This window comes from Podarcis erhardii, assembly GCF_964252035.2.
Source record: "Podarcis erhardii genome assembly, chromosome: 9".
In the NCBI taxonomy this organism is placed as follows: domain Eukaryota; kingdom Metazoa; phylum Chordata; class Lepidosauria; order Squamata; family Lacertidae; genus Podarcis; species Podarcis erhardii.
Window position 1 is genome coordinate 2,095,194 of NC_138512.1, and position 25,211 is coordinate 2,120,404.

The window sequence follows — 25,211 nt, forward strand, 5'->3', positions numbered from 1 at the left end:
TTTTTATGGGATTTATCAAACTAGTTTTATGCCAACTTCTTTGATTTATTGCATTTTACTTTGGCTGGCCATGCCAAGTGAGCCAGCAGTGTGATATTATTGCTGTTATTGGCGGGAGTATCCTTCATCTTGCAGAACAAGTCGAGTATCTTTCTCCCCAACTTCCTTCCTCCCCAGCCGATTTTTGACATTTAACATCCGTAGGAAGCCCGTCTTGTCCTTCATGTGGTGCCATACTCCACTGTGCAATAGTCCGTCTGCACTGCTCTTAGGTATTTGAAAACTCTTTCAGGAATTTGAATAAATAGTTATGCTGTCTGTGTGAGTTTTGGAACAGAGGGGGTTAAACCTGAACACAGAGTTCTCCTTGCAGGTTACTGGACAAAGAAAATAGAAGAGGGGAGAAGAGAGTAATATAGATTCCATGTTTGAGAGCAATGAAACACTGGAAAATGTAGACTCCAGGGAATCAGACGCCAGGAGGGACGTTTTAATCTTTGCTCCCTGCTTGGCAACACTGCAGACTTAAATTCCTTAATTAATTACTTCCTCTCCTGGAACAATTTGTACTCAATCCCTGGACAGCTATTTGTTTTGTTTCTTAGTAATAAGCAATGACAATGTAAAACAATTATGCAGATTTGTCTTTAACAATTAAAGGCCATTGTTTGCTGCTGCTGCTGCTGCTGCGTGATTTGAATTGGTTGGCTGGTGGTTACTGAGACTTTTCTTTTCCTGAAAGAGCAGAGAAAATCCAGCAGACAAGTTTCCTACTAATTGAGTTGTGAAATTGGCTAGACAGGTGGGGTGCAGAGAGGATTTCTCCTGGCCAGGCATCTGCAGGTGAAACTCATGGGATGCGCAGCCTGATCAGAGCTCAGGCCCCAGTCCTGGTCTCCTCTTAGCAGCCACTTTTTCTTCTCTTCTTAATCACTATTGTGCAGCCAACATTTTTTTTAAGGATTAGGTGTATTAAATACAACACACACAAAAGTATATTTTATAGTGAGGGGACCTGTAGTCCACCAGATGCCGTTGGACTATCATTCTTGACCCCAGGCAGGGCCACAGCCAGATGCAGGGTGAGTCCGTGGGGCCTGAGGCCGTCACACTGGTGCCTCCTCAGAAACAGAGGACCAGGTCGCAGAAGCACGTCGGAGGCATAGGCTGCCGGAGCTCATGAGGCAGAACCGCTGCTCGTCTTCTGCAGGGCTATCTAAAAGATGTTATTCCAGAAAAGATTGAGAAATAGTGTTTAATCTTATAACTGCTGCTAAGATGATAATAGCTAAATATTGAGTGAGGGAGCATATATCTTACTATATTTGAATGGACTGAGAAAATTTGGCCCATAGTAACTAACTTTATTATTATTACAAAAAAATAAAGCCAGCCTAAGAAGTTTATGGGGAAATGGGTTCTTTGTTTTTGTAAAGCTTTGGAACAACAAGTTCAATGATGATGTCCAACCTTATGCTGCTTTCAACCTACAGTTGAACAGTATTTCTTTATGCCCTTATCTTTGGTTTATTTTATTAATAATGATAAAATAGTAGTAGTAGTAAAGAACTGCTGCTTCTCCGAAGGGCTCCATATAAGGCTGGCTGCTGCTCAGGGACATAGCATGGGGGGGGGGCATAGCCCTGGGCGCATGATTTTGAGGGGGCTTGAACCTGGTGCCCCCATGCAGGGCTCCCTGTCCTGCCCTATCTGCTGCCAGGATCTCTGGGACCCAGAGCCTAACCTCGTCATTGTGCTCCCAGCCCCCTCACTGAAAGGCCCACATTGGCTGGCCGGGCTTCCCCCTGAGCGGGCAGGCAGACAGCACAGCAGAACCCTGTGAGCCCTCCATGCCCCTGGTCCCACCTGGGGGGGAGGGCTGGACTCATGCAGTGAGTTTTCTTCACCCTTTGCGCCACAGCCCAGGCGCTGGCAAAGGACGCAGTGCTGCTGCTGCTGCTGCTGCTGCTGCTGCAGCAGAAACAACACCAGAACGCTTCTCTCCCATAACACTGTCTGGGTCTTCCAATCAGCCTTGGTTTGCCACTTGCCTTGCAACATCGCCCAATATTGTCATTCCACTGTTCTGGGAGAATTAAAATAGAGATTTGCAGACCTTGTTGCCCAATGCAGGAGCAGGTGTCTGGAGCAGAAGTCAGCACTGGTGGCCCTAGCATTGCCTTGCCAGGCCTGCTGCCGTGTAGAGGGGCAATGCTGCTCCACAGCTCCTAGTTTGGGGGCTGGCAGGGGAGGAATATAGCCCTGTTATTGCAGTTCTCACCAAAGGAGGATCCCTTGGCAGAGTCTAGTGCATAACCCTCTGCCTACGTACCCCTTTGCCTTTGGCCATTCTTGACTCAGAAAGTGTTTCTTCCTCCACCTTATTAGGGTGGGAAGGAGCGGGGCCTGGAGTGGTTGGCTGGGTTTAACTAAGCTACTCATTTAGAGCAATTTGCTCAGCAAATTCTGTTAAGCACAATTAAGCTTATTAGCTTATGAAATTCATTACCCCCACGGTGTAGAAATGTCCACTGGCTTGGTGGGCCAGTGGCTCTGCTTATCTGGAATACATTTGAACTCTGCCTGGAAAAGGTCACAGACTGGGCCTCTTGCATTTCATAGGCTTTTGGCCTCAGCGTGTACAATTTTTATTTTTTGCTGTATACACACATCTGCCAATGAGAGTGAACATTTTAGTGTGTCTGATGGAGTGGACCCTGCCCACAAGCACTTAAGTTGCAGTAGATATCATACGTCAGTCTTTAAGGGAAGCTGGGGGACCTGTGGCCCAGCCAGTGCTGCTGAGCTACGACTCCCATCACCCCTGACAAGTGACCATGATGGCTGGAGCTGATGGGTATTGTAGTCCATCAACTTTGGGTTGGGGTGCAAGATTGTCAGCCTTGCTATGCACCCCTCTCTGCCAACTCCTTAGGGAGAATGTTGAAGCGTATATGGATCAGGAGCAGCTGTCCAGATGCTGCCACACATTCCCCCCCATGCAGTGTTCCCCCCCCCATGGTACCCGGCAGCGGCACCTTTTTTCTTCCCCCGTCTTGACCCTCTTGGGGTGGCCTCCCTGAGTGCGCTTGTGCCGGGCTGGCCAGCAGTGCAGTCCGGCCGCTGTAAGGGGACAGGACGGGGGGCAGCTGGCTTATTGAGCGGCAGACGTATTGGGGGGTCCCACAATGGGCCCCCTGTGAAATGGGGGCAGCGAAGGCAAAAGGCCAATGGCCATGAACCTGGTGAACTGCCCTCATGCACATCCCATGCACACACTTGAAGGTCAGAAGGCTCTCAGTTGCACATGTTGCCACAAGTGAATAGCGCAACCCCAAACATACTAGCTAGGGCGTAAATTCCATTGAGCTTAGTGAGACTAATTTCTCACCCATGGATGAGAAGTCAAGCAACAGCTATTGGCTGTACTGTCCATGGCCTATTTTATTTTATTTTATTTTATTTTATTTTATTTTATTTATTGCATTTATACTCCCCCCCCCCTTTCCACCAAGGAGCTCAAGGTACAGTCCATAGTTCTCTTCCCCATTTAATCCCCACAACAATCCTGTGAGGTAGGTTAGGCTGAGAGGCAGGGACTGGCCCCCAAGATGAGATTTATTGCTGAGCAGGGAATTCGAACCCTGGTCTCATCCAGGTCCTAGTCCAGCACACTAACTGCTACACCACAATGGCTCTATGGGCATTGTAGTCTAAAATGTCTAGAGAGTAGAAGGTTGAATAAGGCTGGCCTGGGGAATAGGGAGGGGGAGAATGGATATTATATTTTAAAAAGAAAACAAACAAAAAACTTTATTTTATTTAAACAGATACCTTTTGAATGAAGCAGCATGTCAGCTGTCCTCAGTTTTGTATCCCATCCCCCAAAATCAAGCAATTCTGCTAGAAAATAAATAAATAAATAAATAAATAGTTGTGGTTTAGTCCAACTCTTCATGACCCCCTGGACCAGAGCACACCAGGCACTCCTGTCTTCCACTGCCTCCCACAGTTTGGTCAAACTCATGCTGGTAGCTTCAAGAACACTGTCCCACCATCTCGTCCTCTGTCGTACCCTTCTCCTTGTGCCCTCCATCTTTCCCAACATCAGGGTCTTTTCCAGGGAGTCTTCTCTTCTCATGAGGTGGCCAAAGTCTTGGAGCCTCAGCTTCAGCATCTGTCCTTCCAGTGAGCACTCAGGGCTGATTTCCTTAAGAATGGAGAGGTTGGATCTTCTTTTAGTCCATGGGACTCTCAGGAGTCTCCTCTAGCATCATAATTCAAAAGCATCAATTCTTCGGCGATCAGCCTTCTTTATGGTCCAGCTCTCACTTCCATACATCACTACCGGGAAAATCATAGCTTTAACTATGCGGACCCTTGTTGGTAAGGTGATGTCTCTGCTTTTTAAGATGCTGTCTAGGTTTGCCATCGCCTTTCTCCCAAGAAGCAGGCGTCTTTTAATTTCGTGGCTGCTGTCACCATCTGCAGTGATCATGGAGCCCAAGAAAGTAAAATCTCTCACTGCCTCCATTTCTTCCCCTTCTATTTGCCAGGAGGTGATGGGCCCAGTGGCCATGATCTTCGTTTTATAATAATAATAATAATAATAATAATAATAATAATAATAATAATATTTAATGGCATAGGAAGGGGGAAAGTGCAATTGGTTTAAACGACTCTGAGACTGGTTTGACTTTGGCATTTCTGGCAAGTGTGAAAGATGAACGATATTTTGTTTCTAAATGTTTGGAGGATCACACTGATGGCTCAGTGGTTTCGGTCACCAAGCAAGCTGGTTCCAGGTTTGCTGCAACGCAGGAGGTCAGGCCTCTGCTACTGCAGTCAATATGACCAACAGTATTTTTCTCCACTGTAGGACAGAGGAGGCTTTTAATGAGTAATAAGAAGGGTTGCAACCCCTCCAATAAAGACTACATAGCAAGAAAAGAAATAATTGCATTTCAAATAATGGTCATTGAACAGATACACACACTCTCTCTCTCCTCTGCCTTTGCTTCACTATCTTTCTTGGTACTCTTTCTGTCCTCCTCCAAGTGGCAGAAAAGGGTGGAAGTGGGAATGGAAATGGAATGACTGACCGAAAGGAAGCTAAGCGACAAGCTTGGGCAGAAGGCAAAGGTAATGCACTTTCCTGCAAAGACCTTGGTCCAGCCTCTCTCTCTCGCTCCCTCTCAGCCTAACCTTCTCCACAGGATTGTTCACATCCACCTGAGCTCCATGAAAGAAAAGCAGGATATTTGCAATGTAATAAATCCGCCCCATAGACTTACAGCCTCTACTAACACCCTTTCAATAGGGCTGGGGAAAGCTCCTTGCTGAAGCCTTGGAGAGCCACATGGGCCAAAGGTTGGACTCCAAATCTGGCAGCTGCTGGTCTTCCTACAAGACCATTATAAACCCATTTTGTTACAACCAAATGGCCTATAAATTTTTGTAAACTAAAAAAAACAACTCTCCATTTGCTATACAGAATACAATTTTAAGCTATCTGGTCTGTCAGGACTTCCTCCAAAGAACTATTGTGATTGCTGGCTTTTGTGAGGTTGTTAATAAGGAAGCCCTAGTCTTCCTCACAGAACTGTGGATGTGTCAAGTGTTCTGCTCTAAGTGCTTCAGGGGTGACTTTAGGCTTCCTTGCACTGGTGCTGTGACAGAGATGATGCCTTGAGCCCCTTCCAGTTCTTGGGGTCCTGCACCCAGTGAGGGCTGGAATCTAATAGAAGTGGAACTAGTCAGATAATTTATTTGTAGGCCAATGACCTTAGCCGAACACTTAAATGTCCTCATCAGCATCCCAAAAGGAGCCGCCAAGATGCAATAGCTGCAACTAAGTGATGGTACCTTCCACCACCACCCCTCACCTAGCTGCCAGGTAGGAGCTAGGCTGGAAGCAGGCGGGAAGCTGGAGACACGGAGACCTGAATGTGCTGGAGCCAAAGCTGTAACTCATGGAGAAGCAACATCTCCATGGAGCAGTGATGCAGTGAGTCCCTCCATCCCACACTGAGGTTGCATATATGTGCAAATAAAGACCACAGCCTCTGCTGACCTTCATTCCAAGGAAACCAAACCCTGGGTAAGTGCCGAGAACTCCAGAATCTTTCACTGCTTAGAGACAGAGGAAAACATCCAAAGAGCAGCTTCCCACCACAAAGTGCATATTCGTCAATTCAGAAAGTGCCACTGAAATCCTGAGTGGGTAGACTTCAGCTTGTGCAGATGCCAGCCCTGGAAAAGACAGGTTCTGAGCACATCACATTGCAAAAATTGGCACTAGGCTTTCTCAGAGGCACTTCAAAGCATGAACCAATTTGTGAAAACTGCTGAGTAGTTCAGGGCTGGGGACCCTTTTTCAACCCAAGCACCACATTCCCTTCTGGCAAGCTTCTAGGGACCACATGTCAGCAGCACATGGGGCCAGAGCCAAACATGCATGAAGCAAGGAATTCAAAATTTGCCTTTGCACAGTGAGTTGATTCCTGCACACCCCCCTCTCCATTATCCGTTTCAACCCATCAAGAGGCACGATCAAGGACACAGTCCAGCCAGACAAAAACGTTCAAGGAAGGGCAAAGGAGGCTCAGAAGGGAGTGTGGCTGGGGAGCAGGAAAGTCCTGAGGGCTACATAGAGAGCCTAGGTGGGCCACATCCAGCCCCTGAGCCTGAGGGTCCGTGTCCCTGCACTAATTCAACCAGCACCCTCCCTCTGCTCCTCTCTTGTCACAGGAGCCTCTGACACCACTGGATCTTGGAGCCTCCTCACCTTCCACAGGGAAGTGAGGAGGAGAGGGAAGACGCATGGACACACCTGCCCAGATCAGGGCCTGATCAGGGCCAGGAAGGCGGTGGAGCCTTCAGCTCCCATACAAGCTTCCAGTCTGATGTGTGGCTGAAGGAGAAGCAGGTTTCATCTAGTTCCAGTCTGTCTGACCTGGGGAAACCCTTCCGTGTTAAGATGTCTTCATTCCACACAAACACACACAGGGAATGTTCATGTGGCCTCCATATTTGACGGCAGTGATGACCCTTAATCCCAGCCTTCTGATCCTGTGTGGCAGTGATTCACACAGACTTGCAGCACTTTCTCATCAGGTATTTGTTCATTTTTATTATTAAGGTCAAAATATCAATCCCAACCATTTTATCTTCTGCCGTAACAATAAATAATAATAACAATAATAACTTACTTTGGTCTGCAATGGCCTAACAAACCTCACCTCCATCCAGAAGATAATTTAACATTGGCAAGAGAAGTGGGGGGGATACTTTAAGTCTTGCAGATAGTTTTCCAGCAATCATGCAGGCTTGGAGGGGGGGAGGGAAAAAGAGAGAGAGAGAGAGACAAAGAGAGACAGACAGACAGACAGACAGATCCCCCCCTTCCAGGGCCAGCAAACAAATATAAGGGAGTTCAAGATTTGTCCAGGCTCCTGGCATAGTGTGGCAAATGGCACCGGCAATTCCAAGACAATCAGGTTTGCTTCTTCCCAATGAAGTGTGTTTTGTTTGTTTGTTTAAAAAAAAAAAGACAACGTACTCTAAAGCTACCATTACATGAGTCAGGAAAGTCATCCTAGTACAATCCAGAGGTATTCACGGAGGGTGGGGGCACGGAATCCCTTGGGAGTCTTGCTCTGCTCCCCCCCGGTGTGCTGGAGAGGGCGGTGCAGTCCAGAGGCGGGTGCCGCTTACAGCCATGACGGTTTAGGAAAGATCGGGGAGCTGGGTTTTAAATAAAAGATAATAATTTAAAGAGTTGAGTTTGCTCGGAGCTCAGGAGATCTCATGCAGGGATCAGGAGCATGCAAAAGTCCATGGGGAGGTGGGGGTGGTAAAAGGAGGCTCTTCTCACGTTTCCACCACCGGGCTGGGGACCATGCTGTTGGGGGTATCGGGGAGCTGAGAGGACAAGGAGGTCACGTCGCTGCCAGATGAGTTGCCCAAGGAGCCGGACTCTGAGAAGGAGACCTGCAGGGGCGGAGAGAGAGAGCGACAAGGTTGGGAATTAGTCAAGTGATGCCAATCTTGCAGCAGGAGTGAGCGGGGAACCGTTTTTCAGCCAGGGGCCACACTGCGTTCTAGGCAACCTTCTGGGGGGACACATGCCACTGGGCAGGTGCAAAGGGGGGTGACCTGAGCTATAGAACAGACTGTGGGAGATGAGCTGCCAAACCTAACAAAAGCATATTCTTGCTAGTTAGGATGAGAAGGCGCTAATATCACAGAGCTGGATTGCTGAGGCAGACACACGGCCCATAGAAACGCAGTTAGCAGAGAGGGCTCTGTGTGGCGCCATTTGCCCTGCTCTCCTGGAGAGGAAAGAACAGAGCATCTCCTGTCCCTCCCGCCCATCAGATGCAGACATGCCTCCCCTCGCTGGAGCTGGGTTTACTGTAAGTATTTTGCCTGCATAGTTTTTACTGCTTCCACTGCTGTGAACCAATAAAGTAAGTTGCTGCCTGATATTTTGTTAAGTGGGGTAAGAATGGGGAAGCCAACTTACTTTGTAGCAGGGCTTGCTCAAAACAAGATTTTACAGCTCCTATGCTTTTTATTTTGCTTCCAAGGATGGGATTTTAAAACTCTGTTTAACCCCCAGGTGCCTGGAGGGATAAACTGCAATTTAATTGCATTAAAACTCATCCCACACAGACTCCCCAAAGAGGCTCAGCCAACACCTTTTCTATAGTCTTTGTAACACCAGGTGATGGTGAAGATGTCTTTATTCATGCAGGGAGTTTGGTGGTTTAAATCAGATTGTAATCTGCTCTATGCTGTCTCTGTTGCTCTTTCACTTTAAATTTTATTTTAAAATGATTTTAAGCCACCCAGAGAATATTTATTGATGAAAAGATACAGGAATTTATTTGCCCCAGTTCTTTGGTTTTTAAAACTTAACTCACAGGAGGCTGTCTCCTAGCAGGTGAGACCATTTGTCCCTCTGGACTGGAATTGCTTACTCCTTCCGACAACAACTCTCCAAGGTTTCAGGCAGAGAAAGTCTTTTCCAAAGTGTGCTGCCTGATCCTTTTTAATATCCTTCTGCATGCAAAGCAGATGCTACAGTCCCCAACCCCCAAAAGCTCATCCCAAAAACAGATATCAGTTAATATTGCCAACCCTTTCCTTGTTGCCAGGGCAAACTGAAACACAGCTGAAGGCAGAATGAGAAGCTGCTTAAAAGATATAGTGGATTTGAATTATATCAAAAAGTATTTTGGGGCAGCACTCAGCAACATTTGATGCTGCTACCCCAGCCCTCATGCTGCCTTCCCAAAGCTGGCCAGGTGAGGAGGCACTAGGCTTTGGGAAGGAGGCATAAGGCTCTGGCAGGGTCCCCGAAGCCTAGTTAGGATTTGCCCATCTTTGGGACCCTGCCAGAGTCCCTTCTTCGCACTTCCCTGAAGCACTCTTGCAGCTCACTGTGGGATATTTACAAGGCAGTCAAACCAACAAAGCATGTTTGCTAGACAGACACATGATCAGAGCTGAAGCTCACAGAGTTTTCCTGTAAGTTTGCTAGACAGAACTCTGAGACAGACACTCCCTCTGTGCCCTGACCGGGGGGGGGGGGGGGCATAGCCAAGGCTTGGCACTTCCTCTTGGCTCTTTGGCCTCTCTTCACTCTTACCTCTTCATCTCAGCACCAAGTCAGAAAGGTGAGAACAACCTGCATATCTGAGCTCCATTGCTCAGACATGCTAGACTTAAGCTAGACTTAAGCATGTCTATCTAACTGAATTACCATTTTAAGCCTGTCTGAACAAAGCTGCTGTATCTGTTATTCTGCAACAGAAATGTGGAATGAGTAAATGTTATTTTTACCTTTTACAAGAATGTTTGTATGATTCTTGTTTTAAGGGGGAAATACCAGGAGAACCCGGTCTGCCTTAAGGCATCCTGGGTTACTGAAACTAAAAGGCTAAAACTAACCTATCTAAGCTTCACTTTTAAGCTACAAAGGGATGCACTCTGCTGAACTTACAAACGCAAGGAGGAAGCAAGGAAGGATAATCTCTCATAAATCTATACATGTCTATTCACATCCCTACACGCACTTGGTATGAAAAGCGGGAGCACAATCCAGTGGAATGAAAAGGAACTGAACATGAGCCCGTCCTCCTCATGTGCCGGAGGACTCCCAAAGGAATATTATGAGTGATAGAACCTTCTCCCAAACTGTCAGGATCCCAAACGCTTCATTATTCAAATGTGAGGTGTGCCACTATATATTTCCTAAAAGGACTTAAATTATGGGGAGAAAGTAGGGGGCTCATCATCTGAGCTTCATCAGATGTGGCCAGATCACACTCACTCACCAAACCCATGAATAATGGACCTAAATAATGGGTGCAATTAAAGGGCACTGCTTGAAATTATTTGAACTGATTAATTCAAGCACAGTTGCTTAAACACACCTATTACATAGGGTCAGAAGTTCACAAACTTTGGTCTGTGGTTTGCTGGTAGTCTGTGAGCTCTGTTCAGGTGGTTTTGTGGAAGGCTTGCAGAGCAATGGAGGATCTCTATCCGCAAAGCCTTTCCCTCCCACCCTTCTCTTTTCCAACAACATAGATTCAGTCTGAACAGGCTAGATTTATCAAGCAGTACCACTGATTTAGATGTCTGGGGTGTTCTCCAACCCATTCAGGTAACTTGCCATACTGTATCACAAGAGGAGGGAACCTCTGGCCTGGGGCCCAATGTGGCCCCCCAAACATCTCTATTTGGCCCTCAAGACCGTTCCCAGGCCACATTCCTTGCACCCCAGCCCTGCTCTACACACTCGTCAAGTGCTCTTGCCTGACTGTAGCATGATCCTGCCACTTGGGGGGGGGGGGTAGAGAGGGGTGTGTGAATGTATAGCAACTGGACCCTCTGCAAAGGCAAATTTTATACTCCTTTTCCCAGCCACATTTCCCTCCTGCATTGCCTGGCACTGGCTTATGGCACCCAGAAGGAAATGTGGCCCTGGGGCTGCACAAAACACTTTCCCTTCCTTCCTCTAGCAGGTTTTCCCTCCATAAGGCTCTTGGGAAACCAGAAGGGGGGGTTAGGGTAGAAGGGGAGGCCTTCACCTTTGTCCCAACATCATCCCTATTCCCCCACAGAGCTACAATTCCCAGAGTGGTTTAACAGCTGATCCCTCTTCCCAATGAACTCTGGAATTGTAGCTCTAGGGAACAGGGGAGGCTTCTATCAACTCTCTGCACCCTTAAGAAACTGCAGTTCCCCAGTTCTGGGGAAGAAGCCATGACTGTTAAAGTGGCACATAATGCTTTCCCTCACGGTCTCCAGTTGCAGAGCCCCTTGAGCCTTTCTCCTGCAAAGAGGAAACTGTTCTGTAAGGAATTTGACAGACTTCCTGCACACTCCTCTCTGTCTAGGCAAAGCTCCAGTGGCAGCTATGCAGAGCCGGGCTCCATATTTCATAAAGTGATGTATAGGACCCATATTTCATTTAGTGGCACTTCCGTTTCTAGCAAATGACCATTTAATTATGCAGGCAGCTCACCTGTCTCAATTCTCCATTATCTTAACTAAATATTGCACCAGATTCATTTTTGATTATCCTCTAAAGCATAATCAAGATACAGGAAAGAATGCATTAGGAGGGGGAGAACCCTTCGATGGGACACATTCCTCAGTATTCCTTTGTAATTAACGATACAGTTTCACGGGCTTCCCATCAGCAGTTCTGAGCTGTGATCCAGCAGGAGGACAACTCTATTTTAAGCCTGTTCATTTCCATTAGCCTGGCACACCTAACAACAGAAACTGTAATCCAGTGGTGCAGTTTTGGCATTGCAGCAAAACATCACAGCTGATGAACTGAGGCCAATTCACGCATAGCAAGCTGATATATACCAAATCAGAACACTGGTCCCTCCAGCACAGTTGAAGTGAACTAACCTTTACGTTTTCAGTGTGCCTGTGCTAAGTATTTGACAAAACTGCAGCCTCAGTCCAACACGGAGTTGACATTTTGTATTTACATCTCTCTCCTTCCAAAATTATCCCTCTTCCTCAAGCATTAACATGACCTTATTCTGGTGTATTCAGGTAGGGGATAAGGCCTTTCTTTCAAATACATCCCAGCAACTTCTTTATCACACTGTTCTGTGAGCACAGTAAGCTGCCTTCTTCATACCGCTGGTCCACCTAGTTCAATATTGTTTACACTGACTGGCAGCAGCAGCCCAGGGTTGCAGGTAGGGTGTCTCCCAGCTCTACCTGGAGATACTGGAGATTGAACCTGGGACCTTCTGCATGCCCTGCTGCTGGGCTGTGCACCTTCCCCATTTTGTCTAGGCATCTACCATTGCCTGAAGACTCTGCCCCAAATGTACAGGTAAGTACACCACAATCCTAAACATCTGCTCATGATGCCAACATAGGATCACATTTGGTGATGCTGCATTGGGGCGGTTCTTGATGCAACTCCATCCTAACTCCGCTTTAACTAATGGTGCAAGTACTCCAACAAATCATTAAAGGATCCTCTGATGTTGCAATGGGGACCCAAACTCAGGTACCTGTTCACATACGTATATACACCCAGAGGGGCAGTTTGAATTTATATTAAGCAGCACATACTTCAAACACACCAGCACAGATGAGATTGCACTCAAGATCACTTAACACACCACAAAGCACAATTTGAAGAGCTCTTTCCCTGTCACACAAAAGCAGGAAAAAGTGCTAAAGGGGTCTCAATTCCTGCCCTCTCCATCTTCCCACTTATGTCCACAGTGATCCTCATCCTACACAGAATGTAGTGATTGTTCAAGAGTGCTTAATCCACAGTCCAGAGCACGGATGGTTCTTGTGTTGTGGCTGTCAACCACCGTCCTCCCAACCTCCTTTTGATCCCCAAAAGTCTGAGTCAACACCGAGGAGAATTTGGGTTGAAGCAGACTTGCTTAGGAGATGTGTCCCAGACAGGGAGGTGAGCTGGGTGTCAAGGGAATGAGGAGGGCCAGCGGAGCCACGAGGCAGAGCGAGGCAGCTGGCTGGTGGAAGATGCCCCATCTGCGTGCAGGGAGCTGCAGTACAGAGCTGTGTGCCCCGCATGGCCTTCCCTGTGCCCCCCAAGCAACCTGACTGTCCCCACGGGTGGTAGAGGGCACAGCCTTTAAGGAGGAATCAACTGCTCACATACAGTCTGGGAGTGGGTGGCGATGTTTTTCTTAGGCTTGCGCCTTCCCCACTCTGCTCCCAAGCTGGTTCAAAGGAAGACCTGGTCCTCTTGGCTGTGTATTCCCACCTCTCCTGGTCCCTTACCAGTTGCTGGAAGGCTGGCTGGTCCAAGTCGCTCTGCAAGGCGAAGTCACTGAGTGCTTTCCAGGGGGGCTGATAGGTTTGCACCTCCACTGCGTTGCCCTGCACAGCGCTGTCATGGCGGATTGGGCTGCCGGCCACCAGTGGAGTCCCAGTCAGGCCCTGAAGGCTCTTGTGGAGGAGTGAAAGAAAGGAACAGTCAGCAAAGACTCAGCCCAACCCACCTGTTCCCAGAGGAAGAATCTGGCAGCAGTGACAGACTTGGATGCATCATCATGTCCCAATGTCACATCCAGCCATGTGCTACAGATCAATAATAGCAAATCACCCCTGGTTCTTCTAAAAAATTATATAGTCACAAGACTTTACAATGAAGCAAAACAATTTCTAAGAATCATATGTAGTGACAAAGCAATTTATGGAGGTCTCTTCCCACCCCCACCCCCAAAAACACCCACAGAAAGGCTAGGGTATCTGCATATGTGTTGTCAGAAACTTTTTCAGATCCATTGCAAGTCACCTCAGGGATCTTGTCAGTAGATCCCGATCTACTTTTTGCTCACCCTTGTGATAAGCCATGCCTACAGATGCTGAGTGTAAAGGGGCTGACTCTGGCTGCTCAGTAGCAAGAATTCTTGACATGTTCAGGGACAATCTCCTGTTTCATATTACTTGGTATTTTGCAAAGCCTTGGACTGAGCCCCACCTCAAATCCCCCCACCCCACCGATACTCAGTTGGAAGGCTGGTGTATTTTGGAAAACCCCAAATTGCAGCTGCTTATGATGGCAAAAGGGATGTACCTCGGTCCTCCAGATGTTTGGAGACTACAATTCCCATCATCCCTGACCACTGGTCCTGCTAGCTAGGGATCATAGGAGTTGTAGGCCAAAAACATCTGGAGGGCCGAGGTTGAGGAAGCCTGGGTTAGGGGGAGGAAAATTCTCTTACAAAGTGCTCCATATCAGGGAAGAATGGACAACAGAAAGAAGTGGAAGAACCCAAATGGGGGAGGGGCTAATCAGCAATTAATCATTAATTAATGCTGGATTAGCCTACAAAATCTGGCAGTAAGGAGGGAGGAGAGTGAAAGAAAGTTTCCCTTTATTCTCCTCCTGCCCCAATCCAAATCCTTTCTAATAACCAAACTGCCTTCACCAGCAATAACATATTTTTCCAGAAGGGCAGCAGTTGGTTTTTCCACTTGCCACAAGGAGAGCAAGTGCTCTTCCCCCTCTCAGTTTGATCTGTGGCAATAATGGAATGAACATTAGATGATTTGGTTTCGAGAGAAATTAAGCAACACTTCCACCTCTGATGGTCAAGATACGTCTCCTACCTGCCTTCCTGATCCCACTCCTCTCAAGGCCTCCCCCACCTCAAACTCCTTACCCAGATCAAATATGCTTCACAGTTATTTATAGGGAAGAGCAAAAAGTTTGTTTATTCACTGGCATTTCTACCCCACTTTTTGCTCCAAGAAGCTCAAGGTGATCACACGGTTCTGCCCCTCCTCATTAATGCCCCAAACCAACCCTGCAAGGTAGGCTGGGCTGAGAGGCAGCAATTGAGCCCCAAGTCCACCCAGTGAGATTCACAACCAAGCAGGGGAGTTGAACCCTGCTCTCCCAGTGATAGTCCTAACCACTACGCCACACTGCCTAAATCACATATAGTAGTTTTCTAAAGAGTTTAAAAGGCAAACAAAAGAGGTGGGGGCTAAATTTTGATTCATTTTTCAAACATAATTTTAATATCTTAATTTAATCTATTAAAAGTAATAGGATTCATTTATGATGACATTATCTGCTGGTATATCTTCTGCAGAGCCTTAATTGGAATTATATGGGTGGTGGCACTAACAATTGCTCTGCAGCGGGGGAGCTTCTTTTCAATTTGCTTGAGCTTGCCTGGAAGTTTTGCATGAAACCCAATCAAAAGAGGGTTCTCTCCGGACAAAATCCCTAAGAAAGTGCCTCCCCTCAAGGCTGGAGCTTCCTGCTGTCATTTTCTACAACGCCCATGAACGTGGTTTTTTGGGGCTGGGGGTGAACCACCAGGGGAAAATGCAATATTTAATGCCACCGGGGTAATTATTAATTAATCAATAATAAAAACAATATGAGTGATAACATTCCAGGAGCAAAGTGTTCCCTGCTATGCCGATAACCGTCTCCCGCGAAAACGAAAGCGAAGTGCACGAGGTTGCGAACTCTTTCGCCCTGACCCCGCGCGAGCCTCGCTCTGCTCTCCAGCTCGTCCCTTTCGCGGAGACCCGTTTGCGCGTCGCTTAGAAGGAAGGAAGGAAGGAAGCGCCCTGGAGGGCAGCGGGGGGGGGGGCAGGCACGTGGCAAAGCCCATGGAAGTCAACTCTCCTCGCCAATTTCACTACGGCAGAAAAGTGACAATTGTTCTAGAAGGGGAAAGCGGGGAAATGGTGGTTGTGTTTTTGTTATACTTCATTTTAACAATAAATGGATGCATTTAGATGGTTTCCCATAACAGTATAGATGGAATGACAAAATCCACCGGGTAATTATTCCACACACTGAGAGTTATTGCATCTTTCCCATTCATTTCAATGTAGTTTACGCACAGAGAACCTTTCTGAGAATCCTAATTGTAGACCTGGGAGCGACCCTCCACTCTTGGACTATGTAACCTTTTTCGTTATAGAGTCCTGTGCAGCACCAGTCTGTGCCCGTTTCAGTGGGGACACGCTCCCACATAGCTGGGCATTGAGCAGCAGCCTTCACAATATTTCTGTCCTACAAAAGCCCTGTAAAATAGAGGCAATAATATTGTTCCCTATATTCCAAGTAAGATTACAGTGGTTTGCCGCGGAGGTGTGAGCAGAAAGACTTTTCCGGCTCGTATATTGAAGTAGCACAAGCCTATCCCCGGCTACTCAGAAGTAAACCCCAATCATAGAGGTATTGCTTTAGCCAGTAACAACACAATTTCAACCATGTCTACTCAAAAGTAAGTGTAATCGAATTCAGTGGCGCTTACTCCCAGGTAAAATGGGGTTAGGATTGCACCTGATTTACCTGGGACTCGGGAATAAGTCCCAAGGAACGAAACAGGACTTTCTTCTCAGTGCACACGGCTAGCATTACACTGTTCGTGACACCGGATCTGTTAATGTGCCCCTTTGTGGGTTTGAAGCGCCCTTCAAAAATAGATTATATATTAAAAGCAAAAACATTTTTGTTGTTCTATTTTTAAGATGGGGCGCCAAGTTTATTTAATCGGAACTAAACTAATTTAGCAATAGATTTTGCTCTAAAAACACTTGGTTTTTTAAGAACTTTCGATTATTTTTTTTTTTTTAAAAAAATCACCGAATACATTTCCAGGGACGCTCTAGAGACACATTGTATTAGGGATATATTAAGAGGTCTGGTGTCACGAAACCTTCTCTTAGTCCAGCTTCGAGAAAGGTGCCCTTGTTTAGTTTGTTGTACCAAAAAACGAGAAAGAGTCTTGTGGCACCTTAAAGACCAAGGCACTGGCATCTACATAAAAGGTAATCCAAAACACTGCCCAAGACACGTGGGCGCGCGTGTCTAGGGGTGTTAAGCAGGAGGGGAGAAGGATCCTAGTGATGTGAAACGCAAAACAAAACAGTTTGCCTTTTAAAACAGTCCGTGGTCCCCCACCTGCTGTGATGAAATTGGAAACCTGTTAATACACGTTTGAGTTTCGCTCCGATTAGACCAGATTATAAGGACGTAGCTTCTACAACTGTCACGTACACAACATTTATCTTCCTACATCTTCAGGTGCCGGCGAGTGCCTTTCAGAAACGAGAGAGGAAGGGAAGCCCTGCGCCACTTAAGCCATAGGTGTTCACTGCAGGCTGTGCCAATTCAAACCGTCCGCGGATGCAAAGCGTGGGTTCGTGCTGGTGGATCAGGCCTGTCCAGAAGCCAGTTTAAATCCTCTCCCCGAAATCTCTAGGAAATCCTCCCCCTTGACTTGGGGACTTGGGTCTCTCGAGATGGAGGGGGCTCTCCCGACCCCCTAGAAAAGACCCGGCCATTATTTCAGGGAGGGCGACGGCTATTCAGACGTGCAGAGTAAGGGAAGGGGCACTTACGGCTTTGTCGCTGTGCTGCTGCTGCTGCTGGAGCTGCTTCATGAGGATGGACTTCTTCTTGTCTTTGCAGCGCTTGTTCTGGAACCAGACGCGGATCACCCGCGGGCTCAGGCCGGTCATCTCCACCAGCTGCTCCTTCATGAGCGCGTCGGGCCGCGGGTTGGCCGCGTAGCAGGTGCGCAGCGTGTGCAGCTGCTTCTCGTTCAGCACAGTCCTCACGCGCGTCGTCTTCTCCGCCTGCTTGTGCACGTGTGGACGCAAGGAGGGTTGGCGCCCGGGCACGGAATCTGCGGGGAGGGGAAGGGAGCGGGAGGGAAGATGGCGGGAGAGAGAGAGAGACTGATCAGGAGGGGGGAGGGAAGATTGCGCCCCCCCCGGGGGAAAGGTTGGGACGACCCGCCCAGCTAGTTCAACGGCGCGCCTTCCGGGGCTCAAGCCACCCCCATGTCCCAGACTGAGAAGCCCTCTGGGGTTACCCTTTGTGGCTTTTAGATGTGTTTTAGTTACAATTTTATTGTGTATGCACCGCCGCAGAGAGCTCTTTAAGACGTTCAAAACTATTTCTGGCTAATGTTTCTAACTTATTTTTAATGGTCTTATTGTATGGTCTTATATTCCTGTAAACTGTAAAATATTTGTATACTTCTGTAATATGATACAGGGGTATACAAATATTTTTATAAATAACTAAATAATTAATAAAGTAATTGTTTTTCCTAGTTCTTCGCAGATCATTAGTCAGTGAACCTGCCTTTGCGAAAGTCACATTGATACCAAAAATTAACAGCAGCAGCAGCAGCAACAACGCAAAATTGAGCCCTTTCTCGGAGGGGGGGGGGAGTGACTGGCACCTCAGGACTGGCAGCTCCTCCTTGAGACAGCAGAGGAATTTTACTACGCCCCCCCCCCCGGGCGCAGTCTAGGAAGAGGCTCTCAACTCGGGGCCAAAAAGGCAAACGCGGCGTGAAACAAAACAAAACAAAACAATACCAACACGCGCAGCTTCTAAACTGCCATTTAGTTGTACAATAATTGCACACCCCATAACTAAGTCTCTGGGAGGGATTGCCGCCCCCCCCAAAGAAAACGCACCACAAGGTGTAGGGAGACCACCGGGCAGCGTTTGCACAGTCTCCCCGCTGCTGCCACTCGGTTCCCGCAGGCCTGGAAGGGGGCTCCCGTCTCCCGGCCACCGCCCGGAGCCCCGTCTCCTCCTTGGCACATCAGGCAAAGCTTTCCCATTGAAGATCAAAATAATAATTAAAGAACAGGTTGTACAGGAAGTTCCTATTCCTGTATTATTATTATTATTATTATTATTATTATTATTATTATCATCATCATCATCATTATTATTATTATTAGCCAAGTCTAACAAATAACCACAAATCTTCTCAGAAAAGGACCAACTTGAAAGAAACATGTTTAAATTAAAATATAGTAGCAGGAGTAGTAGCAATCTTATTATTATTATTATTATTATTAATAATAATACTTTCGGCCTTGTTCCCACACTCCACAGGTTCTCCAAATAATGTTAAAGATGTCATTTCAAACGCACAAGCCGAGGGTTGGAGAGGGACTGGACAGTCTCTGGAGAAGCTGGGCTTGAATTTCGCGAGGTTTGTCTCTGCACACACACACACACACACACACACAAATATCGATCAGACTGCGCAAAAATCAAGCTACACCAAAGAGAGAGTTTAGACCAATAAATCCGATTGTTGCAATTATTACTATTATTCTATTTTTTATTAAACAAATCCCAAACTAATGTTGGCCTCGAATATTTACGTCCTTTTAAAAAGGTGCGCGTGTGAGGGGGTCGGCGGGGGGATTTAGCTCAGCAATGACTCAGATGACAGCCCGGCGTTAAAAGGAGACGCATCAGATGTCACACAAAACAGATGTCGGGGGCGGAGGGGGGGGGACCGGGCGGCGGGAGAGGAAAGCCGAGACAAACGGAATTGCCTGCACTTTCCGTCCCTGGGAGCCGCGGCCTCCGGGCGAGGAACGGCTGCAACAGACAGACGCTTTGCGGCAAATGTTAAGAGACGGATTAAAAATGAGTCGTCGTCGTCATCCCACCGCAACGCTTTTAAAACTAAATCATTTATTTCTTTATCTGTTTTTTAGATTGCTATATTATTCTAAACCCGCGTCTTTGGAAGGTACAGGTACAATGCATCACATACAGATGATTATGATAATAAAAATAATTAATAAAAAACCTACAATAACTCAATATAGTTTCTGTGGTTTGGAGATGAAGGAAGGAAGGAAGGAAAGAAAAAGAAAGAAAGAAAGAAAGAAAGAAAGAAAGAAAGAAAGAAAGAAAGAAAGAAACTGTCCCAGTGTTAAGGAATTGCCAGCACAATCCTATTATGCATGTATGTCTACTTGGGAGTAAGCCTCACTGTATTGAATTTGGCTTGCTCCCTTGTAAGTGAGCCCAACGTCAGAGAACTCGAGGCTGAAATGTTTAATTCACTTACTCGAGAGTAAGCCTCAGGATGGAGCAGTGAAATTTCCTTCTGCGTAAACACCAGAGTGTTGCTCAGTTCAGTTGCAAAGCCAGCCTCGCTGTCAAGGGAGGACTTTAGTTCTAAGCAAATCCGGGGAGGTTTGGGCTGTAAGAATAGTAAAAGGAGTTCCCATGTCTAACTTTTGAAATCTATTTTTGTTCTTGTTTTGTTTTGTTTTGGTTTTAAAGATGAACGGAAATCTGGTTATGCGCTGTTCCCCAAATTTTGTTTCAAACCTGATACATGGCCTCTGATTAAATCGAGAGTACATGAACAGCATCAATGTTTTGCGGGTGAGAAGGGTAAAACAAACATATTTTCTTCTGTTTCTAACCCCGCCTCCTCCCCTTAATAACTTAAGATCCCAGGACAATTTGCAAAAAATACATTAAAGCAATAAATTTAAGTAGCCCGTGTGAAAAGCAATTAAAATCCCAGTATTCTAAAAGAGTGCGTACATTAATTCCGAAAACTAACCGTGGGGTAATAGTGCCTTTATTAGGACTAATTCAACAGTCACAAAGGAAGGAATTCCCGTGCTGTTGAGCTGGGATGTCCTCCGCCCCGCGTGGAGCAATAGAGTTATCTGAAATTTAATAAATTAAAATTGAGTGCGAGACACAACTTTCTGTGTTTACACTCCGCTCCTGTTTCCTGAAGAAGCAAGCCCCCCTGCCCATTCAGCGGCACTTGCCTGCCTGGCAACTCGAATCAACTCTGCTTGGGGGGTTAGGTCTGAAAAGAAACTTTGCTGCAGGCTGCACGTGCTCTCTCTTCCGCGGCCCCCTTTTCTCCACGGAGTGGGCGAGGGAGGCGTTCCCCCAGTGGGTGTGCGAGAGAAACAGAGAGGGTTACTTTGCCTCCACTCCGAGGCTGGCAGAGACGTCGCTCAGAAGGGAAGCCCCCTAGGGGCCCAGGCCTGGAGGGGTATATTTTATCTGGTTTTCCTAAAAAGCCCCCAGCTGTGGAGACTGGGCTGTCCAACGAGGTCCAAACGCAGGACGAGAACCAGCGCCTTCAACAAAATCTGGAAGCTCTCTCCCTGTATTTTGGACCTCCCTGCCTATATTGTTCATCACGTGTGTAACTGAGGGGCGAGGGACTAGGACCAAAGTTTGCCACTGGGAGAGACTGGACTGGAACGGGATTCAGACAGAATCCATTCACCCAACACTCCTAAGTCTGTGTGCCCACCATTTAAAGCAGACACGCACACACAGCCCGCAAATGATCTGGGAACTGCGGTGCTTGGATGCACTGAACTACAGTTCCCGGGGTTCTTGAAGGAGACTGCTTTAAATGTGTCGCACTCACAGTACATTCCCTAGAAGTCAGCAGGATCTACTTTCTTCAAAGTATTGATTTTGGGGTGGGGGTGGGGTCAGTGGGTTCACCATCACCTCCGCATGTCTTCTCTGTAGGTTTAAAAGAGGCTAACTGAACAAAGCAAGATTAAGTGCGGGGGGGGGGGACACGGGGGGCTCCCATCAGACCAGAGCTGGAGAGTATCAAAAGTTTGGGACATATACTCCTTCCTAACTCTGGATAGGTGGCAAGATTCTCTCCGTTTCCCCCAGGGATGTTTTGAGGTCCCCTCCCTGGCTGGCGCGGTCTCTCCCCAGCAGAAAAGGGCAAGAGACGCGGGGAACGCGAGAGGGAGGTCCTTGTTCCTCCTTTTATTTTCTCTGTCCTACTCCATTTTGCAAGCGCTTGGGGGCAAAGGATCTTCACTATTTGGTTCGCCTACTGGGGTACTTTTGCGCCTCCCCTGACCTGTTGATGACAGCAGAAGTGATTGCATTCGGTCTCCTAAAGCTAAATCCATCTGTTCGTCTGAAAGGAGTCTCAATACACGTGTGTGTAGAGTGCATGGGTGGATCCAGAAAGGGTCTGCTGTTTGGAAAGACTCCGAGGACAGAAAGAGTTCCGTCGGCTGTTGCGGAGGTTGGGAAAAGAGAAGGCGGGGAGGCTAGAAGATGAAGGGCGGAAGGGCGGGGGGAGTGTGGATAGAGAAAAGAGAGAATCAGAAACGAAGGAACAGAGGGGGAAAGTGAGAAAGGAGTCAGGGCGGAGGGAGGGGAGGAAGGAAGGAAGGAAGGAGCGCTAGCTGAGGTTTCTACATTGCAGGGGGTTGGACTTGATGACCCTGGGGGTCCCTTCCAGCTCTCCAGTTCCCCGGCTCTCTGCTGGGGCGCCCGCCTACCTGCGAGCTGGAGGCCCTGCCGGGCGCCTTGGAGATGTCCGGGGCTGCGCGGGGGGCTCTCGGCCGACCCGGCCCGGTCGACGAGGAGGCTGTGGTCTGCGCGGCAGAGCAGCTCGTGGTCCCGCAGCGAGAACTCGTCTCCCGGCAGGAGCTGCCGGCTGCACACCGAGCAACGGAAGCACTCCAGGTGGTAGACGTTGTCCCGGGCGCGCATCACCAAGTCGCTGCTGCTGAAGCCCGACGCGCACTTGGCGCACTTGATGCCGAAGAGCCTGCGGGGAGGGAGGGAGGGAGGGGGCAGCCGTCAGCGGGGGGGGGGGCCGGGAGGGAAGGGGCACCACGGGCTCCCCACCCCCGCAACCCCTCCCCGCGGCCTGGCAGGGACTAGGTGGCCCTGGGGACCCTCCCGGCCCTCCCATTCTGTGCTACCAGGGCGGCCAAGGGAGGCTCAGGTGAGCTGCGCAACCCCCTCCTCCGGGCAGGAACCCGGCGTTTCCCTCCGCTCATTTAACGACAGGCAGCAATAAGGAGGAAAGAACCAGCCCTGGCGGCCTCTTGGAAGGCTACTATTAGGGATACTCTAAGGCTATCCGTAAAGGGATCCATCGTTAAGCATTTGAAGATTTGTAAGCTCCTCGAGGCGGGGACCTAGGCTGCCAAAGCCGCGAACTTAATAACGGGCAACTTCAGCTCGGCAGCTCTTATGGTATACTATGATGAATAACGATTCAGATTTCAAGTCTCTTCAGACAGAGACCTAAGTTGCAGATGAGTGGTGCCAAATTAAGAATAATAAAAGAAGAAGAATCGGCCTCTCTCGGACTCAGTTACGGAAAGTCCGTTCCGCCTTCCCACTGGCACACTGGTTATTAGCCGTCCTTCTTGCCAAGCTGGCTTTGGGGTTTGCTTTAGGGTGCCCAGGAATTTGTCTGGCCGGCACGTTTGACCCAGGCAAAGCATGGCACAGCGTAGATCGGAAATGAAAAAAACAAATAAGCGGCACCGTTTAGGATAAGCTGGAGCAATATAAGAAAATTAAGCCACCTGGGGGGGTTGGACTAGATGAGCCTTGGGAGCTTTTCCAACTCTACAAATCTATGAAATCCCCCGCTTTCCCTCCCTCCGAACTCTATGTGAAATGTCTCGCTCTTATCGCATCTGTCGGGTGGGAAACCACCAAGAGAGGATTGCGAAAAATGAGGCTTCCACGGGCGAGTCTTTCTCTGGACTTCCGGCCGTCCTGAGTTCAAAGACCAAAAAGACATCCCTCCATCCTCTGTGGCCTGGAATCCCCCCCCCCCGCAAGCAAGATTTCAACAACATAGAGAAGAGAGGGTAGGGGGAGAAGAAATTTGCCAAAATAAAGCAAACATTTGCAAACAATTAATCGAATAAATAAAAGGGGGTTGTGTGACAAAAAAGGCTCCGAAGAGGAGGAAAGAAAACGAAAGGGAAGCGGGGGGCAACTGGATTTGCTAGGCGTGTTTTTCCTTCCGCTCGGTGGGCGTCCCGCTCCAAGAGGGGGAGGAGGTCAGCATCACCTGATATAATCCCTTTTACAGTACGTTTTGCCATCTCTCACAAAACAAGTGCAGGTCTCGTCCAAATACTGGCTACAATCCGCGCATTTCAGGCACGCCGCGTGCCACTCCAGGTCCGGGGAGACCTTCAGGATGTACTGGTCGTGGATTTCGCTCCCGCAGCCCACGCACATGGCAATCCCGGGTTTCTCTGCCGGTGGAAAGGAGCAAAGGACACTAAGAACGGACAGAATCTCTCATCAGGACTTTCTGGAAAGGGGGGCGGGAAACAAGTTTTCTTTTTTAAAAAAACAATCAGTCTAACACCAAACCAAATCAATCCGTATAATTTAACCCCAAATCAGGCACCGGTTTGGGTGCTGCGGCGGCACCTCTTTTATAAATCAACGCCCCCGCCCCAGCAAAGCAGGGGCATAAAAAGAAGAACGGCAGAACTCGGGGAATTTTGCATCTTTGACTTTCCCGTATAACTTTGTTTTCCGACTGCACCGCAGAAAATAATAGCAAACGGCCACGTATTTAATACGCCCCGAAGAAATGAAGAAAAAAGAAAGAGAATCTGGGAATCTTTCCATGACTTCGTTGTATTATCATAATTGCTATCTTTATAGTTATTGCTAATTCTCCCATCAGTTTTCTGGAGGATCGTTCAAGTGTTGGGCGACAAGCCCCCGAATAAAAACATGCTCGTTTAAAAATAAACCAGCAGCAAATTCTGCAACTGCCAGGTTTTGATAAGAATCCAGGAACGAAAAGGCAAGCGGTGGCGTAAAGGAGAGGGGGAAATTTATGCTTATCAATGCATATCGATATAGAGCCGTAGATATATAGATGGAACCCTTTGAGAATATTTGTTCTGTCTGGCCATCTCCCCGCCCTCCGCGAGAGGGGTCTGCAAAAGCAAAGCCCCTCGCAAGGAGCCACATTCCGATGCACCCCAATCTTTACGCCCAAGATCCCGACCAGAGAGAGAGAGAGAAGGAACGGGCGCCACTTACTTTTGGGATGATCCCCCATAGCACCCCGGAAGGACGGGGGGAAAAGCAGGTCCCCCATGCAGAGGGAGAGGCGGGGAAGGGCTCGGCTCCGCAAGGGGGCTGGCGAGCCCCACAGCCGGCCGCTGCCCAACTAAGGCCGGCAGCCCCGCCGCGCGGGGAGGGCGCCTCGCCCGGGCCCCACGCAGCGTGACGTCAGCACGCCGCGGACCGCCCCCCGGCCGGGGCGGGGCGGGGCGGGGCGCTGACCTCACCGCCGCTCCCGCGCCCCGGAGGCCATTGGCCGAGAGGACGGCGGCCCGCGCGGATTGGCCCGCGCCGAACAATGGGGCGCCGAGTCCCGGGCCGGGAGGGGGGGGCGGGGAGGAGGAGGAGGAGGAGGCAAGCCGGGCCCCCCCCGCCTCCCCTCGCAAGTCCCAGACGCCCCTCGACGGGGCAGCCCCAGGGGCTCCTGCTCGGCCGGCCCCTCGCCTTCCGGGGCGCCTCCCCCTCCCCCTCGCCCCCCCGCCCCCCCCCGGGGGGGGGATCCTGCGGGCGG

General features: G+C 48.7%; 1 protein-coding gene across 2 annotated transcripts; it reads right to left on the minus strand.

Annotated features, from left to right (window-relative positions):
- Nucleotides 1-7,546: 7,546 nt before the first annotated feature.
- On the minus strand, nt 7,547-24,769 carry ISL2 (ISL LIM homeobox 2). Of its 2 annotated transcripts, none has more exons than XM_081877511.1 (6): nt 24,677-24,769; nt 23,679-23,868; nt 22,138-22,409; nt 17,407-17,693; nt 13,309-13,476; nt 7,547-7,992 (listed from the first exon to the last, which is right to left on the minus strand). In XM_081877511.1, the coding sequence occupies exons 1-6, from the start codon at nt 24,732-24,734 to the stop codon at nt 7,873-7,875; spliced, it is 1,095 nt and encodes a 364-aa protein (XP_081733637.1). In that variant the 5' UTR covers nt 24,735-24,769; the 3' UTR covers nt 7,547-7,872. The 2 variants fall into 2 exon arrangements, with proteins under 2 accessions (XP_081733637.1, XP_081733638.1); XM_081877512.1 differs by having other exon boundaries at nt 23,679-23,927; nt 24,677-24,732.
- Nucleotides 24,770-25,211: the final 442 nt, after the last annotated feature.